This window comes from Ischnura elegans, chromosome 11 (genome assembly GCF_921293095.1).
Source record: "Ischnura elegans chromosome 11, ioIscEleg1.1, whole genome shotgun sequence".
Lineage (NCBI taxonomy): Eukaryota > Metazoa > Arthropoda > Insecta > Odonata > Coenagrionidae > Ischnura > Ischnura elegans.
In genome coordinates, this window is record NC_060256.1 from 49,727,862 (window position 1) to 49,747,758 (window position 19,897).

The 19,897-nt window shown below is 39.1% G+C and overlaps 1 protein-coding gene across 1 annotated transcript in view; it reads left to right on the forward strand.

The window, feature by feature from the left end:
- The window catches only part of LOC124168186 (cytochrome P450 4c3-like), a 58,395-nt gene that overhangs the window by 2,468 nt on the left and 36,030 nt on the right, over positions 1-19,897 (forward strand). The window contains exons 2-3 of the mRNA XM_046546317.1: positions 14,358-14,540; positions 15,890-16,087. Coding sequence (XP_046402273.1) covers positions 14,358-14,540; positions 15,890-16,087 — 381 coding nt within the window. The remainder of the gene's footprint in view (positions 1-14,357; positions 14,541-15,889; positions 16,088-19,897) is intronic.

Here is a 19,897-nt window from a genome sequence, read left to right on the forward strand (position 1 = left end):
TATGTATTGAAACAGGTCGTGAAGTGAACCGGGTGTGATTGGGTGGTATGCGGTTTGCCTGTACTGATATCTCTTGTCAATTCATACGTATAGGAAAACCCTAAATTTCAATAATTCAGCTATATTTTTGGCTCGCATAATGATGTAAGTTAAATTCATCGTTTCTTTATTGGCCGAAATACTGAAATGTAACTGTATCGAAGAATGGGGTACCAGAGGATATATGATAAATGCCCTTGGGCTAGTGGCCTCTTCAGCAAATGCTTCGCGGGTAGTCGCTACAGGCGAAAAAAATCGGGGAGCTCAAATACCCAAAGCCCCCGTTAAAAGCCTTGCGTAATTGCGTCTCTCCTTTATCATGCTATCAGTACAACTCCTTTGTGCTTTGCCCTCCAAGAACGAAGAATGAAGCGCCATTCATAAAAGATTCCACTTCTCTTTCCATTTCCAAATATAAACTATGTAATTATTATTTCAACGATCAACCACGTCGGTTAATTATGTTAATTTTATGGTGTGCTCTTGTAAGTTTATCAGGGACATTTTGTCTGATTTTTCTCTTCCCCTTGTTTGTTTATTGTGGGCTGCTTTTTCACTCGGTATAGTTTATATTTCGGTGTATATTTTTTGCTTTTTTTTTGTCGCCAAGAAAGTTGTCCCAAATGTATTTTTATTTTTGTCGTTTGAGGAGAAATTGTAGAATTTGCTTATATTTAATCTTATGAGAAATCCCTATAACATTAACAAGCTTTCATTCATTCAACGTCTTCCATATTTTGCGACCATCAATTTTTGCCCATGGGGATAAAAAGATTCAACTCTTGGTAGGGTCGAATTTTTCGTGCGCAGGCCGTCTAATTTATAAATATGAAATAACTCATAGTTGGATTACTCAGAAAATCTACTGATAGTTTGCACGTAAAAATCGATATTCGTTGCGGTAAAGCATCATGAAATGTCTGCTGCTCAGAGTAGGAAAACAAACACTTTCAAGGTCAGCGTTTTATTTTTTATGATATTTTTGATTGCGAAAATGCTTATACTGAATAGAACCCGGATTGAGTATAATTTTGTGATTTTTAATAATTTCTTCTTTACCGAAAATCTCTTTCCTTACCGAATATTATACACGTATCTCGAATGACGAAACAATTTCTTTCACGTCACCATGTCTTAGCATTAAATTTACCGAGTTCATTGCAAATCAGTGGTGAATAAAGAGTGGCCGCCTCTTGCATTATCTCTGGAAAAATAAACTATGGTAATATTGAAGAGAGCTTTAAAAATGAAAGTTTTTATTTCACGATATTGACAAACAATTTTTCAATAATATCCGATTAAAACCTAAAAGAAACTTGTCTGAGCATCAGATGGCAGACCAATTCACGCTGAGTAGTATTTCCTACCACCATGGTGCAGCAGAAAGTAATTTAAACTCCCTCCTCACATAAGTAACGAAATTAGTCCGTGCCTGTTTAAAATCGAATATATTCTTACACCGCATTCAATAAAAATTATAAAATAATACACAGCCAAACTTGCATTAATCGCACTGTCCAGAGCAATTTAATGGTTAACCTTCCGTCGGGCGCAATGGATCTGACAGACGCAGGGCGATTGTTTTTTTCCATTACTTCGTACCACTAGGCGGCATAGACCCTTAACGCTTTAGCAGCTATTGTTTTTACATGCTCTATGCAGCCTTTTGCTTTTTGCATTTATGCCGACAGATCAGTGGCGGGTGATTTATCATAGATAAACAAAATAACGGCAAAATAAAAGCATAATTAGCTAAATAAATTAGCAAAATAAAAACACTGATCTCATAGACTCCACGTGCTAAAATACATTACATATATTAGTACTTAGTAGCCTAAAGAGCAAATTAAATCGCACCTTGCTGGATCGGTCCGGGGCCGTATGACGGTGTATGAAGGAGTACATGAATAGCAAATAAGACATCATTTTAGTGTTCTCTTACACTAATAATGGTGCTTTAAACTTTAAAGATGTACCACTCAGCTGTGCCAAGAGTTATTAATGTTTTTTTTTAATCTGTGCCTGTCAGGCACATTGCGCCTGAACTCAGCAATTCTAATATTGCGCCTGACGAAAGGTTACACAAGTTAAAAATTGGTAAAATCTTCTCGGATTTTCCACCAGGTAAGGCTGTTAAAGGCCTACGTTTCGCCGGCCTTGGTGGCGCCGGGGTAAAGTCCCCGACCTAAAGGTCGCGGGTACGAACCCCGCCTGGGTGGTTTGACTACCATCCAGGGCATGGATGTATGTGATTGTCAAACAAGTTAATTGCAAGAGAGGACTATATAGTCCTAAATTCACTTGTTAAAATAAAGACGACAAAGACGACATACGTTTCAAAGAGAAACTCCCTCATGTCATCAGGGATGAGACTGACTTGTTGTGCGTAACGTGTAGTGGTCGGTCTTATCCTTGATAACCTCGTCGAAACGTTGGCATTAAACAGCCAAACCCGAGAAAATTTTATCAATAGTATTCGCCTGAAAAATCTACGATCTTTAATCAAGTTTAAAACTTGTAAATATTGTAATTCAGTCGAAATTACATGGGAAAGCATCATACCCTACAATTGTAATTTTATTGAAATTCCTCTTATAACTAATGAACGAAAATTTACTCAGTATTTAGAAATTTTAACTCAATTAATCTCCCTTTCAATCCTTTTTACCTCTCTTATTTCTACACTCATGCAAAGTGCGGCAAGGATTATGGGAGAGTCTACAGAGTAGATGGAAAATGAGGAGAGCTTGCGGGTTGTATAGGGCAATTTAGAACGATAGATCATGAGGCGAGCCTCCAAAAGAACTCGAAGAGCCATCCATAATCGGAAAAAAATGACAATATGTACCAGAGTGGACAATATGTACCAGAGTGGACAATATGTAACATAGTGGACAATATGTACCAGAGTGGAGTGTATGTAAGTGGAGCAGAGATCCCAAAATACTAATGCCAATTTTTTTCATTGCTCAACAGGAGTGTATAACTGAATGGAACTAGTTACCTAGAGATTTGTTACAACCCTTACCTGGTAGCATAATGACATTCAGAAATAAATATGATAAATGCATGCATAGTCATTGATGAGCAATATTTATGAAGTTGTAACGGAGATATTAGTGTTTATGTTTCATGATAGGTCCCATGTTTATACTTCATGATATTTTTCCTTTCTTACCATTTAACCTTACTGTTCCACCTGACCATGGCCAATTCACACTGATCAGTGTAATATTAATTTCGAGTCAATGAACTCAGCTTGACTTAACTTAACTCCCTATAGCAATCACCCCATTTTTCACCGTGGTTCCTGCCGGGAAGAATACAAATGAACGAATTTTAACTTCCACTGAGTCCATTCTCCTTCCAGCGATTTGAGGACAAGGTCAAATCAAGTTGACCCTTGCGAAGACTTCCGGCTTCGAAGATAGCTTATCTATTTCTTGGTTCGGTCACTGCTTTGCATGAAAGATGCGTGGTTTTTAACTGTGTCGGTACTGTTTACGAGTTATTCCTTATTCGTATTTCACTGCGTCTTGGGTCATATCTCATTTGTGCACCACGATGTACACAACAACCATCAAGCTGAGAATGTTTGTCTTCGCATTGCTTTTTCCTCCAACTCGTACAGAATACGTTAAAAGCACATCAGTATTTACGTATAAGCTCGTTAACCATCTTAGTGTCGAGAAAGGTCACTAGCCGAAATATCGGTTATGAGGTCGCCAATTGTTAAAATTAATAATTATGCAGCAGCTAAACTCTTGAATAAAAATCAGGATTAGTCGTACAGTTAAAGATATATACATCAAGAGTAAATTTTTTTTCAATCAGCATTTTGATATGCCAAAAAAAGAAAACAGAAATTTTTTCTCGAAGAAGTTACATTTAATTTAAATATTATACCTTTGGCATTTATCGCCACTGCCATTCCAATAAGGTGGCCCTGAGAAAGTTAATGATGCTCCGAGGTTCTCGTTAATGTTTAAATATAAAAAAGTCAAGATAGCCCCGGCGCATTGTAGGACTAGATAACGTTTAAACATTTTCGTTTATTTACGTCAAAATATGCGTTAAAATATACGGAAAAGCCATTTTTTTATCTAAATGATTGTTTGCAACTTATTGCGAAAAATGAATGCTGTAGACGCAGTGTTTTTCCCTAGGTTGAGTTACAAAGTTCATGAAGTCGACAAAACGGCTAATTTTACGATGCGCGGAGTCACTTAATGCATTGTTGTGTCTATATTTTCGATTTTTTCACAAAACAAAAAATACATTAAAAATTAAGAATAAATTTTTCTTTAAAATGAGGTATCATTCATTATTTTAGCATGCGTACAACCTCAAATATGAATTTGCAAAATACAGCGGCACATCATTTTGACGCCGACAATAGGCCTTCGCCTGATTTTTCCAAAAAAAAAAAAAAAAAAACGCTTCATGAGACCAAAGCATGATAACTGCGACCAATTTGGCAAAAACCAACGATGATTCTAGATCTCAGCGTTTCTAGATCTCAGCACGGTGCAAACTCATTTATGGCTTACTTAATGGCGTTTAATACATTTCGATGCGTGGAATTGAGCTCGCTCGCCGATTTTATTTTATTATTTATAATGAGAGAGTTTATATTACTAGTAAATCCGTATTTTTTCGGTTTTTGATCCACCTCCTACTTTCCGAGTTATACGCGGCGATTTTGATACGGTCTTAACCATTTCTTGGAAAAGTTAATGACGTCACTGACTCTCGCCATACGGCTCACCGCTTCCCAGATACTCCACGGCCTCGCGCATATGTCTCATGGCAATATATGTATAAAGTGGCACTTACATTAAAAATTTTGGAGACCCCTGTCTCAGAGGGACGGAAAAAATGACCGTGAGATTCAGTCTTAAGCATGACGCTTCAAGGGAATCTATGCCCTATTTAGACATCCCATATACTGAGGAATCGATGGAAGAAATATCTATACAACGTGATGGGATAACTAAACAACTACAATCGATCGCACCTTATCTAGAGATCATATTCAAGAAGTCACTCTCCGAAGGGATGTTACCGCCAGACTGGAAAATTGCAAGCGTTACACCCATATTCAAAAAGGGAAACAGACATGACCCAGGCAACTACCGCCCGATTTCATTAACATCGATTATAGGCAAGATACTTGAGCATATCGTCGTTAGCAATATCATGACTTTCTTGGACAGACGTAACTTCCTCTATGACTGTCAGCACGGATTCCGAAAAGGTAGATCATGCGAAACTCAGCTCGCGCTCTTTCTTCACGACGTTATAAAATCTGATGAATCGAAAAGACAAGTTGACGCACTGTTTCTAGATTTTAAGAAGCTTTCGACACTGTACCTCACAACAAACTGTTATACAAATTACAGTCATGCGGTTTAAACGAAACAGTTTTAAACTGGATACGCGACTTTCTCAGAGATCGTAAACTAAAAGTTGTTCTTGACGGAATTAGCTCCGATGTTGTAAACGTTACATCAGGTGTTCCACAAGGAAGCGTAATCGGCCCCCTGTTGTTCATTATATACATTAATGATCTCTGCTCCCGCATTAGCAGTAAAATACGTTTATTTGCTGACGACGCTGTCATCTATCGCGAAATTAGTGATCACTCTGACTATGAAATTCTATCATCTGACTTAAACAACGTTCATTTGTGGAGCCAAGAGTGGGGACTCAAACTTAATCTGAGCAAATGCATGGCGGTACATTTCTTGCGGAATTCGTCCAACTCTAACCACGTTTATGCAGTGGATGGCATTAATGTAAAGGCAACAGACGAAGTGAAGTACCTGGGAGTTACGATAACCTCGAACCTCACGTGGGGAACACATATAAAGAATATTTGCGGCACAGCCCTGAAGAAATTAGGATTCGTCAAGCGTATTGTGGAAAGATTTTCAGATGAGAGAAAAAAAAGAAAGGTGCTATTTCGCATTCGTCCCACCGCACCTTGAATATGCAGCGAGCGTATGGGATCCGGTCCAGAAAGACTTAATCCGCGAACTGAATAAAATTCAAAGGAAGGCTGCGCGTTTCGTCAAAAACTGCTACGGGCGTACAGACAGTGTTACCCAGATGTTAAACGAGTTAGGCTGGGAGCCGTTGGAGACTCGGAGGCTGCGCGCTAGGCTTAGATTGCTTGAACAATTGAGAATGGATATATTTAAGAGAGACACAAAGAACATAATATTAGAGCCACACTATATTTCCAGGTCCGATAGAAGTGATAAATTAAGAGAGATGTTTTGCCGAACAGATAGATATGCGAATTCGTTTTTCCCCCAACCATAAAGGACTTGAATAAACGCCACTCCCAACTTCGTTTGAACACTTAATTTTTTTTTTTTTTTTTTTTTAAGCTGTAAACGGCTGGTGTCCTAACACCCCCTGCCACACGCCTTTTAGGCGGCTTGCGGGGTATTATGTAGATGTAGATGAAATATCGGTGGCATCATGGCCAGATTTATGGGGGGCACGAGGGCACGTCCACCCTCCCCTCCAGACGCTTAAAAAAATGGTAAGATTTTTATTACGGATATCGTTACGTTCGCTTTGTTTTGTTCATTACGGAGCCTTAATCATTAAATTTCATATTAATAACTTTCATATTCAAATAAATTGTGTGCGAAGTAAATATAACGCGAAACATTTTTCATACAAAACTATTTCGTACAGTAATTGTGGTACGTCGTTTTAATCTCAAATATAAGAAGATCGTTTGCCTGCCAGGCCCTTGTACCCCCCCATAAAAATTCTGGATCCGCCCTTGGGTGAAGTTGACATAGTTTAATCATTGAATATAGCCATACTGCTACGTTCTGGAGCGAATCAAATTCATATAATTTTATTACATGCCCATAATATGTATTTCTTATAGGTGAGTTGAAGCGCCGGGCTTTGGAACATTGTAAATATTTTTACTTTTTTTAACGAATTCGTGTAACAACTGAATTCTATTAATGAATAAAAAGTTCGGATTATTCTGAAATGCACTATTTGAGAAAGTTAATGTAAATAAAAGATAAAAATTAACAAAACTAGGGATTGGAATTCTGCCCATTTATTTGATATTTAATGTCCTCAGGCTTTCCAAATAAATACATTTTATTTGTGGTTCGGGTACAGTGCAAAATGTTTTGTAGCATCGAAAAAATAATTATAGTAATTTGTTAAAAAATACGTTCACCGAATATATTATTTCACTTTTATTGTGTTTACCGTATGATATCTTGAATAATCCATGTTTTATAGCATACTCTCCTTTAATGATTATATTCATGTCATAAAAGTCAGATGGTCATTGCTTTGTTTTGCCTCCAGTTATCGGATATTAATGTAATTACTGCATCTAACTACACTCATGGAGCTTGCCCTTTCTCGCGGCCTTGTTTAGTTAGCGGGCTGGTCATATGAAGCACACAATCTCCATCCGCAGTGACATAAATTGGAAAATTGGTTATCGAGTGATTATGCCATTCAACTGGACCAATTATTGAAACTCGACCCAGATGACTGCGTACTGACCTTCACTGACGATAAAATGGCAGCACTGAATGCACTATCCCGATGCGACATGGTGAGGCCGCTGAGCTATGTATCAGTGCGCAGTAGGGTAGATTTTCAGGTTCTGCCCGCGTTGACATTTTGATGACGACGTTTCACCTACTGTGCTCAAGGCATCCTCAGGCCAGGTTTAACCTTTTAAGGTCCATAAAGACTGCAGCCTTTAGATTGCAATAAAATATACATTTCCAGGCTAATATTAATGCGTAGATTCCTAAAAACTTTATAGGTATGAAAGCGACATCTATAATGGTTTCTGAGATAGGGTCTGGCAATAATACCAATAGGGTGGTTTCCTATTATTTCTTTATTGCCTAAATCGAAAGATTATTACTCCTGGAGTACGCATTTCATCCTCTTAGAATTTTAAATGACGATATCTACTTATCGCGATTAAATGAAAAGTGAAAATTTTCAAGCGCGCGAAAACGCGACGGCTAAGTATGAATGCTAGGAAAAGCCAGTGTGACGTATTTCTGGTTCCCGCTGCCGCCGTGTGAGATGACCTTGGGGCGAGGCTTTGAGCGCCGCTACGTCGCTGGCTGCTAGCAGGTAGCGCTAGGCTTAAATAAGGATTAATATAACCTACCCTATCAAATGAAGAAAACTTTCCGAGCATAGGCAATTTTAATATATGATTATCAAGAGGTGTTTCCCTGAGCTCTGTGCCTCATGCATGCAATGGTAATCTCAGGCGATGTAAAACTCCTATCTATTCGTATAGAATCTAGGTACCTGTAACGTCACGTGGAGTGGCATTGCGTGGGCGCCAATCTGGCCTTTTTAAAATAGGTTAAAATTGGCCATTAGCATTCGTCTAAACCGGTATTTCTAAAACCAAATAATTTGTATATTATGAATACACTAATGGTGGGTAACGAATCGCAATCAATGCATTTCGCTGTCTTTGATGAAGGAAGCTACTCTATTCTCTCTCCCTTATGATCCATAAGGACATACGTGTCATATGACATAATAACACTTATTCTGTGAAAATTAAAGCACAAATGCGGAGTTTTTCGTACTAACTCCACAGGATATGAACACATAAAGGATAAACCGAAAGTCCTGTACATATTATTGGCCATCTCATTCAGGAGCGCAGCTAGGAATTAAGGCTAGGGGGGTTTTAGGCACAACTAATACTGGGGAGTTAGGGGGTAAGGTATACCCGCCAGGGGAAGCGGGAGGTGTTTGGGCCGTCCCCAAGAAAATTTTTAAGATAAATGGTTCAAAATGATAAATTTCACGGCATTCTGAGGGATATTTTTATAATCCTTACATTATTCTATAAGTAGGTAATATTAATCCAATTAAGTAAAATGGATTAAACTTAAAATTTTCTCTGAGCTCATATTAATTTTAAGAATTATTAATTTTTGCAATTAACAAGTAATTATATCGCTGCTTCAATGTTAGATGAAGTCCCAACGTTTCCAAACCGATGATATTTGCTTCAATACGGTAAATGCCTGGGAATGGTTTATTCATCAATGTTTCAATATCTGCCTCCGGAGACGGAGGTGCACAGTGTAAAGTGGGCTGGAGTTTTCTGAATTTTCCACTCGTTGCCGCGCACGACTTTTTGAAGGCCGGTGGAGGCCTGTATCCAGGAGGGGGTTTCATACCTTCAGCTACCGCCGAAATGTTTCCATTGATGCGACTAACCGCGGTAATTCTGCTAAGGATACCATTAGCACAAGGGCTCCTATCTTATGACAATCCATTTTTCGATGTAATTAAATTAAAGAGTCTACCAATAGCCAAATATGAATTCAACTTTCAGCATTACGAAAACGAAACACATAGCTGATACAATGGAATGTATTATCTCCCAATTCGTGCGAATTGAAAGTAAAAGGCAACCTGTTCACTACCCAAGCTCCCTTTGAAGTGAATTTCTGGCAACGAATCTGGGATGGTGACTTGATTGGCCGAACACAACCGTTGACATCGTAATAGAAATCTAAAAAAAAACATGTGACCAAGTTGAAATGCAATATAATCAATTTTCTACGTACATAACCCTAGAACAACAATTTAATGAAGTAACATGACATTTTAAGTTAATATAAGGTTAAAACAATACTGAATAACATAGGTATTATAATATATGAAGAAGAGGCATTGTTACACATTTTTTTTAAATAACCGCGGCATGAAGTACAAATAAATAATTTTATTAATGATCTAGCAAGTATTTTTGTAGCATTTTTCTAAAAAGATTCTTGATTTGCAAAATGTGTAGAATTGCAAACTGAAGCGAAGCTATGGATATCCAGAAAAGAGGCAAAAATAATTTCATGAATGACAAAAACCTCAAAATAAGTCATACGCCGCAATCACTGGGGAATTCATTCAAAATAAAGTAGCTTATATCACTAATCCATAACTTTATCTACTGAGACAGACATTAATAAAAGTATTAATAAATCTTTCCCAGATCTTTCCCTTATGGGAATGATAAACATCGGTTCGTAAACATCTGGACTTTTCCTAACGAAGAGGTGTCAACATAACCCAAAAGATTTTTTACGCTGAAGATTCAAAAGTTGACAAATTCGTTTCTTTTTTTTTGCATCCCATTCACAGGTGTTCAATGGGTGAGGCTTTTTGCGAAAGGTAGAGGCCGGCATTGATAACCCCAACTTCAATATTGCTACGCATATAATTAATGAATGAAAGACCTTTCGATAGGTTTCTTCATAGCATTCCTCCATCTTGGAAGTTAAATAAATGTGGACAAAATCGTTTATCGAAATGAATGACGTGTAAACAATCGCCTTCTTCAGCCAATAAGCCATCTCTATTGAACCCGAGGGAGAGGCAGGGGCGTACTAAGGTCATAGTTTTGGGGGAAAGTGGTTCATCACTTTCTGGAGATTCTTTGTGGTATGGTATACTACGTATGAGGTCTGTAATGCGTAGATATGCGGCTTTTAGCATGGGCGTACCCAGCGAGGGGCAGGAGGGGGCAGCTGCCCCCCCCCCCTTTAGAAGCAAAATTCGCAAATGTCTCAATAGGAAAATAATACTTTTTCAAGCAAATAATTTGAAAAACTAAAAAAGATCTGATACAGTTTCCTTAAAATGTTGATTCCATTCACCTTTTCCATGCTTAAATCTTACCTACAACTTGAACAACCATGGCTTGCCCCCCCCCCCCCTAGTTTTGATCCTGGGTACGCCCTTGGCTTTTAGATATCTATCGATCAATTGTGAGCATTTTTTTTTAATGCTGGTGAAATGAAAACTTCCATTAGATTGCTTCCTTAAAGATTGCTATCTTTTAAATCGTTCCAGAAATTATGGGGTGGGGGTTCGGGGCACCCGCAATTCCTAATTGTTCATATGATTAGTTCTGAGAAGGTTCGGTCGACGGATTCAACGACGTGATTCTTTTGAAGTCGAATCATTCTTTTTGGTTGAGCCTGAACTTGTGCAAATTCTTCTCCGGGGTATTGGCTTACTAGCAGGTGCTTCAAATACTCAACCGGCTGCCTCTAGCACGCGTCCAGAACTCTGCATGGAGCAAGTAACTTCGTACGCAGTCACGCGCACGGGTGCATAGTAATATACACAATGGATGAAATTCGTCATGAAAAAATATTTAGCATAGCCGGAATTCGAAGTCGGATCTCCTGACTGCTGGTCAGATATGCTAGATATGCTACCAGTTACACCACCAAGTCATCTTCTTCCAAGGAGAATCGCAGGCTGAATTAACCGAACAAGTTGTTGACGTCTCATGTCCACACTGACCATCTCCTTGCACATAACACGTTTTCGCACGTGCGGGAAAAAACCGCTCGGGGCTTTTCCTATAAGATAGATAGATAGAAAGATTATTTATTATTCTAGGACTGATGTCCTCTCAGAACAAAACAGTTTACAAAGCATATATACATACTTCAATATATTTGCTCAATTTCTCATTGTGAGCAGTAATAGAGAAAAAAAAATATTATACAATATCCAATCAGTGATACAAGTTTTATACAATGTATACAACGGTAAGAAATACAATTTAAAATCAAAATTACAGCGTGGCGGTAAGCAATAAGCTATAGACCTTTGACTTAAATAATTTCAGAGATCGAATTTCTCTCACACTTTTAGGCAAGTCGTTCCAGAAATTTGACCCAACAACCTGGAAAGATTTCTGGAAAGAAGTTGTGCGATGGGCGGGATAGTATATAAAATTTATATCTGATCTCGTGGTAATCGAAGTAGTTTGTTGCTTAATTTTAAATTAGTCCACTGAAGAAAAGTGCGAGGCCTTTCACATTGTACGGTTATATTACGGGCACGATTTTTATTCGCATTGCAGCCGTCCAGTGCCACGGGCTAAACGGCTACCGTATCGTCTTTCTGCTTAGTGATCCACGTAAATAAATGTACACTTTCACACTAGACGGTTTCAGTCGTGCGGGAGCTGTCTCCAGTACTGTTGACAATAATCTTTTTGTAAGGTCAAAATCGTATAATATGAAAAGCAACTGGTCACGATTTAAAACCGCGCGGTTTTTTTCCCGCACGGGAGGAAACGTGTAATGTGCGCGTCGTAAGGTTTATTTCTCCAACAGTGGCTTACGTTCTTGCGCACGATTTATACCCGTGCGGTATATACCCGCACGGGTTTAAACTTTTCAATGTAAGGGTCACATTATACATTTCCCATATGCAGGCCAAAAGAATAAATATTTAAAAAAACTAATCAGTGCCACTAATTTAATTTCCTCAAAATTAGAGTATAAACATTGGCATCAAATTTGGACTGTATGGCGGATGATTGAAAACTTCAATCCAAAATCATTCAAGAGCTCTTGGGTATGATTTGCCGAGTGTGGATGAGCGACATCATTGAGAAAAAAAAACTTTCTTGCTGAGTTTTCTCTGGCACTTGTTTTTTATTTGATTTGGCGCTTTGTCTTAATTTTCTTATTGTTTCAATATACCATCTACCGATTCGATCGATGGATTTTTCTTCCTCATAGGAAAATCCAGTAGGATTGGTAGAAAATTAATTGCGTATGCTTGGTTTCGCTATTTAGTGGGTCCTTTTCGCTCTGTAGCGTTGAGGTGTTTTCCCCGTCCCCTCCCTTCCGCTCCTATCCCTTCCCAGAGGCGTTGGCGTGCTCCCATCGCGGCGGCGCCTCTATCCTTTTTCCTACCTCTCCAGCCCCTCCCCGGATGATCGGGCGTGTATCGGGAAATTTTCTCACGTTTGAGCATCTGTATCTCAGTAAAAGGAGGAATCTTTGTCAAATAAAGTGCAGATCTATAAATTTCAATCATTTTTTAGTATGCCTGCGAAGTTTCAAGTTTATAACTCAAAAAAAGTCATTTTGTAATTTTGCCCGGCTTTTTCCGATTTCCGCCCACTGTAGAACGGCTAGAAAATTGCCGCTCGTATTGTAGCCACTACTGCCGCTCACGTGCCGCTCAGGTTGCCGCTCGCCGCTTGCCGCTCGCCGCCCGCCGCTCGTATCGTAACCGAGGCCTTGGCCCCGGGTACGATACAAGCGGCGAGCGGCGGGCGGCGTGAGCGGCGCCGCTCTGAAATCGGGCCTCATTTAGTTGCGTGTAAATCTATTGAGGGTGGGTACGATACGTTTGAGCGGCGAGCGACAGTGAGCGGCGCCGCCCGGTGCCGCTAATGGTTCCAAGTCCAGACCGATTTCTTTTCCACTGCCGCTCGCCGCTCAGTAGATTCATCCTTCAATAGTTGAAAATGTAAGCGGAGAAACATCAAAGTAGTTAGAATACGGCCAAACAAAGGAAGGCTGAAGTTAGAAAAGGTGAGAAACCTGAGCGGTTAGAAAATTGCCGCTCGTATTGTAGCCACCGCTGCCGCTCACGTGCCGCTCAGGTTGCCGCTCGCCGCTTGTATCGTACCCGAGGCCTAAGCCACGGGCTTGGTTCCCGGCCCCGGTGTGTTGTATCCTTAAGAGGGTTCACCTAGAACCCTCATAGTTCTTGTTTCAATATACCCCTCTGAGTTGATTTTTGGGCCAATCTCAGCAAAAACCTTACCACAGCGCGTGCTTTACAATTGGAGGGATTTTCAATTGCAGCGCTACTTTTAACACTCCTTTGTATACAAAGTATGATAAGCACGTTGCGCAAGCTAACATATGGATGGTTGCATACGGAGTGTAGATACGCTATGATGCCAATATAGTGGCGCTAGTCCAACCCCCTGCCGCACCATGCCTAAACATCCGTTACTTTCTGGACAGCCGTGTACCAGAAATAAGATGCATTATTGCTGTGAGGTATTGCATACCACAAAGGGGCAGCGGAAAGTATAATGAGCCCTCCCCTAAAACAACGGCCTTAATCCGCCGTTGTGACCCAAGCCATTATAAGCCTACTTATTTCTTGGAGTCAGGGGCGTGGCTAGGAATTAAGGTTAGAGGGCGTTTGAGGTGCAACTAATACCGGGTATAGTCTGGGGGGTAAGTGCAAGGGCCCTCCCCCAGAAAATTTTTAAAAATAAATGGTTCAAAATGGTGAATTTTACGGCTTTCTGAGGGATGTTTATTAATACTTACGCTATTAAATAAGAATTATTAATCCAATTTGGTGAAATGAATGAAACTTAAAAAAATTTCTAAGCTCTGGGGGGGGGTTTATCCCCCAAAACCCCCACCTCGCTGCGCCAGTGCTTGGAGTAACAAATTTAACTAATAAATCCTTTCTCTCTCAACCTGTAGGATTGGAAGGTTTAACCTCATCAAGAAGCATTCTCCTGGGCACCGTAATCCTCATCGTTGCTGCAGCATGCTTCCAGAAGATCTGGAAATACATTCGGATTAATTTGGCTCTGTACAAAGTACCAGGACCATTTGCTTATCCCATAGTGGGAAATTCAAACCTCATCAAAGGGGGGCCTGAAGGTGAGCTAATGATGACAGCCTTCAAATCTAACATATCCGCAAGCTATGGGTATAAGTTAAAGCAATATACAATGTGTAATGGGTCAAAAAAGCTTTCCCATAGTTGGAGTAGTCGCAGAAATGTTCTTGGACAATATTTTACTTCTTTCATTGCTGCATGATATTCCAAGGCCTCACTGGTGAAGAACAAAATATGTCACTCTATTGTCATTTATGTATGCTAAGCAGTGTTTCTTGATAACCAACTCTTTAAGAAAAACAAGGAGAAAATGAAAATTAATTATATAAGTAACATCTTTTGTACGGTGCAACAAATTTATGAATAACTCACCATGGAGTGGTCATCAGTGAAAAGGAGAGGGAAAATTGTTTTATCTTGTATGAATTTTGGTAGGTCAATTAATTAGATTATCTGGGCTTACTGTGCAACATTCAGGTTCATAACACGTTGCGTACGGATGGCGGGAATTATTGTCATTTTTTTCCTAAACGTTCAGGACGGATGACGAAGATTCTCGTCATTTAGGCGTGTCAACCTAAACAATTTTAAAGCGTACAATACGTATTCGTTAGTACGTTTTCAGTTGTTGTTCATTATTCATAATGAATTGATGCATCATAACACATGAGCGACACAGAGAACATAATATTAGAGCCACACTATATTTCCAGGTCCCATAGAAGCGATAAATTAAGAGAGATGTTTTGCCGAACGGATAGATATGGGAATTCGTTTTTCCCCCCAACCATAAAGGACTTTAATAAACGCTAGTAGCAACCTCGTTAGAGTACTTCATTTTTACCTCTAAAAATTCAGGCAAAAATGTGCTGATAAGTTACATTCTATGATATTCCAAGAATTTACTGAAATATGTCACAATTCAATCGCAAAAATGTATTGTTAAAAGAATTAGGTTGGTATTATTTAATCAAAGTCAGCTAACCTAAAGCAACAGTGGACCAATTTTTACCCAACACTATCAAGTACTTGCTTTGCATGATACACTTTTGAGTGATGAATCATTGCGTTTTTGATTAATGAAGTTATAGTTACAGCTAGAGAAAGTTAAATTAACAAAGCTATAATAAATTTCTCTCTCCTGGACACTCATGTAAGTAAGTATCTCTTTGGTTTGCTGAGAAAGGCTAAATAAAATTGTGCAAAGTCAAAATAAAAATGTTCTTTTTTAAATGCTCTAAAAATCAGTTTACCCACACCAAATAATGCACCTGCTATGGTTCATACTTATTGAATAGATATTTATCTATTGGTGACTATTATTTCCAATCTAAAAATCAGTTTACCCTAAATCCTGCATGCGGTTAATTTCCACTTTATGCATCAACAGATTTTTTTCGCGTTCTGCTGAAGTGCCACCAGCAATATGGCTCAATGTTCCGCCTGTGGATAGGGTCTCGGCCCATTGTGTTTCTGTGTGGTGCTGACGAACTGCAACCACTGCTTAGCTCCTCCATACACCTCAAGAAAAGTTTTGAATACAAGCTGTTTGAACCATGGCTGGGAGAAGGACTCATTACCAGTGCAGGTACATTTAATTTTACTTAAAATGTAGATTTAACAGGGAGATTCATGTGTATCGGAGGATTTTGGGAGCATCCCCCAGAATTTTAACTGAGAGGATGGTATCAAACTCAACCAGACTTGGAAGAGAATCTTCCGGAAGAAGCAATGGCTTGGTTGTTTCCAGAATGGTTTTAGCAATCTACCCACAACCCAGAATGATTGCATCAATCACTTACCCACAACATAAAAAGGGACCTTGCTGACCAATCAAGGATAGGGCTGAGAAATCCTCTTACATCAGAGTCATTCGTCCTTCCACTACTCCAGAAGATTGAGAGGAGAGTTAAGGAATATATAATGGACATCCACCTTTCCAGTTTTTATTCATCACCTGATGATACACCTGTAATCAAGGCCAGTTCAAGCAGTAAGCAATGTACACGGCCGCGTAGAGCACCTAGCAAATGGGGCACCTAAGCGCTCACTCCAATACTTACTTAGTACTACTCAAACAAGGGGATTAAATGTTTAGGGTTGATTTACTCCACAATATTATTATAGACGTAAGGATGTATCAAAAAGTGGGTACCCATACCCTCACTACTTAGGTTGTTGTTATTCCCAAATGCAGGGGCATAGCTAATAATTAAGTATAGTGGGGGTTTTAGGTGCAACTAACACTGGGGGGTCTGAGGTTGCCAAATACCCTGCCAGGATAAGTGAGAAGTGCTCTCTCCCCCTCATAATTTTCAAAAATGGTGAGTTTTATGGTTTTCTGAGGGATATTATATTAATCCTTACCCAATTCTATAAGTATGTAATATTAATCCAACTAAGCAAAATGGCTTAAGCAGAAGAAGGGACAACTTAGTTGGCCACATTTTGAGGCATGATGGCCTGATGAAACCAATGGTTGAAGGACAAGTGGAAGGGAAAAAGGGCAAGGAACGGCCCCGAATGAGTTACATAGGACAGGTTATTAATGATGTAAAAGAGAAGAAATACGTCGCTATGAAAAGGGGAGCGGATAGGAGAGAGGAATGGAGAGCTGCGTCAAACCAATCTTAGGATTGTTGACTAATGATGATGATGAAGTGAAATGGATTAAACTTAAAAATTTCTCTGAGCTCTGGGCAGTGGCATAGCCAGGTGGGGGGTCCGTACCCCCCCCCCCCCCCCCCCGAAATATAAAAGCACAATTAATTTTCTTCGTGAAAGATAACAAAATATTGAAAAATCATGAATTTACAAAATATGAAGTTTTTTCGATTATGATAAGTGTTTAAATTAGTTGAAAACCCTCCACTTAGTACCCTGTTTTCCAAAATTTTCCCCCTTGATTTTGGACCCCCTCCCCGAATGAAATTCCTGGCTACGCTACTGGCTCTGGGGGAGGTTTTATCCACCATAACCCCCCCTTCGCTGTGCCACTGCCCAAATGGACTCGTTCAGTCCTCCATCACCTACTAGCTCATTCGTAACAATTCTCTGAATTCTTTGGACCCTAACTCCCCACTATTTCCCCTTCCCTCAGCTATCTTTCATCCTTTACCTACAGTCTCCTACCTAACTCTGAGGAAGGTGGTAATGCGCCACCGAAAATTTAGTACTGTGAGTGTTTTTTTATCTTTTTTTGTCTCCTGTGATTCTGCCCAACCTGGGGTATTTAACACAGGTATATACACAGTAAAACCTCTTTACATTGTAATGGAGGGGACCAAAATTTGGCCAATTGGATGTATGGAGGTTCACTATAAGGAGGTTTTAGTGATAGGCACCATTTTTTCATATCCTTCGGAAATAAAAGACAGTGCTATCTTTTAAACGGTATGTAGTAAATTTGTGTTTCAACATGCATGCATTAGTGAGCACATATTTATTATTTAATAATAACAGAAAGTGACCCCTACTGCATGATTTTTACCATGATTCGAGAGAAAACAATGTGAGCTCTCTTAATTCAACAGTCACTTAAAATTATTAGGTTAGTTAGATACCTTTTTTCTTATTTACTGTTAGGTATGCTCTCATATGGAACAAAATGGCCATAACTAATGGTTAACGTGAAAATTACAGCATATAAAAGGTGTAAAAGAAAAAAAATAAGCGTGAAACATTTATTGCTGAAAATGTTGTTCGATGAACGTAATCGTGGCTGCATTAATGGTCTCTAGTTGTCTCGGTACGATTTGCAGAGGTAGTTAGGCCATCTTGGGGGTGTCTCCTTGATATGTTAAGTGGAGGTTTTATGAGATAAAGAGGTTCACTACAAAGAGGTTTGCCTATAAATTTACATGTAAATCTGACGGGAACCGTAGGGGTGGTATGAAGTATGGAGGTTTACGATGTAAAGAGGTTCACTACAGAGAGGTTTTATTGTACAGTGAAACCTCGATTTTACATTCCCCCATTTTACATTTTCCCTGATTTTGCACACTTTTTATCAGGTCCCAAACAATACCGTCTGTAAACAATGATACTCAATTTTACAATTTCCTCAATTTTGCACTTTTTGTAAGTGGTCCATTCAAAAGTGTAAAATAGAGGTTTCACTGTATTTGGTTTTTAAGCTCTAAAAATATCACATTCAATGTATGAGCAAAGACGTTATAAGTTTATGCTGATATTTAAGTCTCAGCCCTTATTCCTAAAGTATTTGTATTTATTTTAAAATATATACAGAGAGTATCCCTACTACCTCTCAGGTCATTTTGAGGTGGGCACTGGAATGTTTTTTGCTTACACGAGAAAAATGTTTAGAAAAGGCCCTGCCTTTAATAGCCAAAGAAGCTTGCTCGACAAAGCTAAATATGCTAAATTAAGCAGCTGCTGCCAAAATCCTCCAACACGCACAAATTTAATTTTATTCCATATATGTATACCCATTCTAAAATAAGAGAGTCCATGATGAATGAAAATTGAACTTTGTTTTTCCACATATATTTATTTCATCATGAGTGCGGTTTCGATGCACTGTGTCATCCTCAGGCAAGGAGTACAACTTCATTAACCCATTTTTCCCCAAACTGCACATAGGGCTTTTAACTCCGGTTATTTCGACTTTTACCGTTAATTATGGCCTAAATAAGATTAATTTTCGGGCAAAATTATTATATTCAGCATAATATATGATTTGCATAATGTTGCGTGTACGCAACGCTGGGAAAACTCCGGAAAATAAAAGCAAAAAAATTTTGAAAACTTAGGTTGCATATTTTATTTTTCATCATCTTTTCTGATGTAATTTTCAATGATATGCTGCATGGAATTAAACGTAGCGCTTTGAACAACATAATTATCCTTGATTTTCAAATTTGACATCTTCGCCGGGAATTATATGTAGCCTGCGGATGAAATGCCCTATTCTCCCTTGACGGGCATGCTGCGGTTTACCCCACATACATGTTATTTTTCATACATGTAAGGTGTCCCGCATGTGGACACCGATTTTTATGCCAAATGTCATCAGCCATTGAATTGGAAACGATTTCTAGTCTCAGAAAAGTTTTACGATCTCGGACCGAAATTCTAACTGAGGAATTGCTTTGCCCGTGACTTAGGCGTAAAATCACCACGGATTCACCACTGCACTGTCAACCCCTTTTCGGAATAGAGGCCACCTCCGTTTTTTGCTCATAAAGTGGATACGGTAACATACAACATAATTATCGAGAAAATCTACCCCTCCCATTCCCTGGTTGTAATCGCGGATGATATTTCGATTTTCTACAGGAATCTCCAGGAATATCTTTTCGTCCTTACTATGGGTAGCATATTCCCATAATTTAAAGCAACATCGATGACAGAGTTATCCTGCCATCGCACTAAGAGA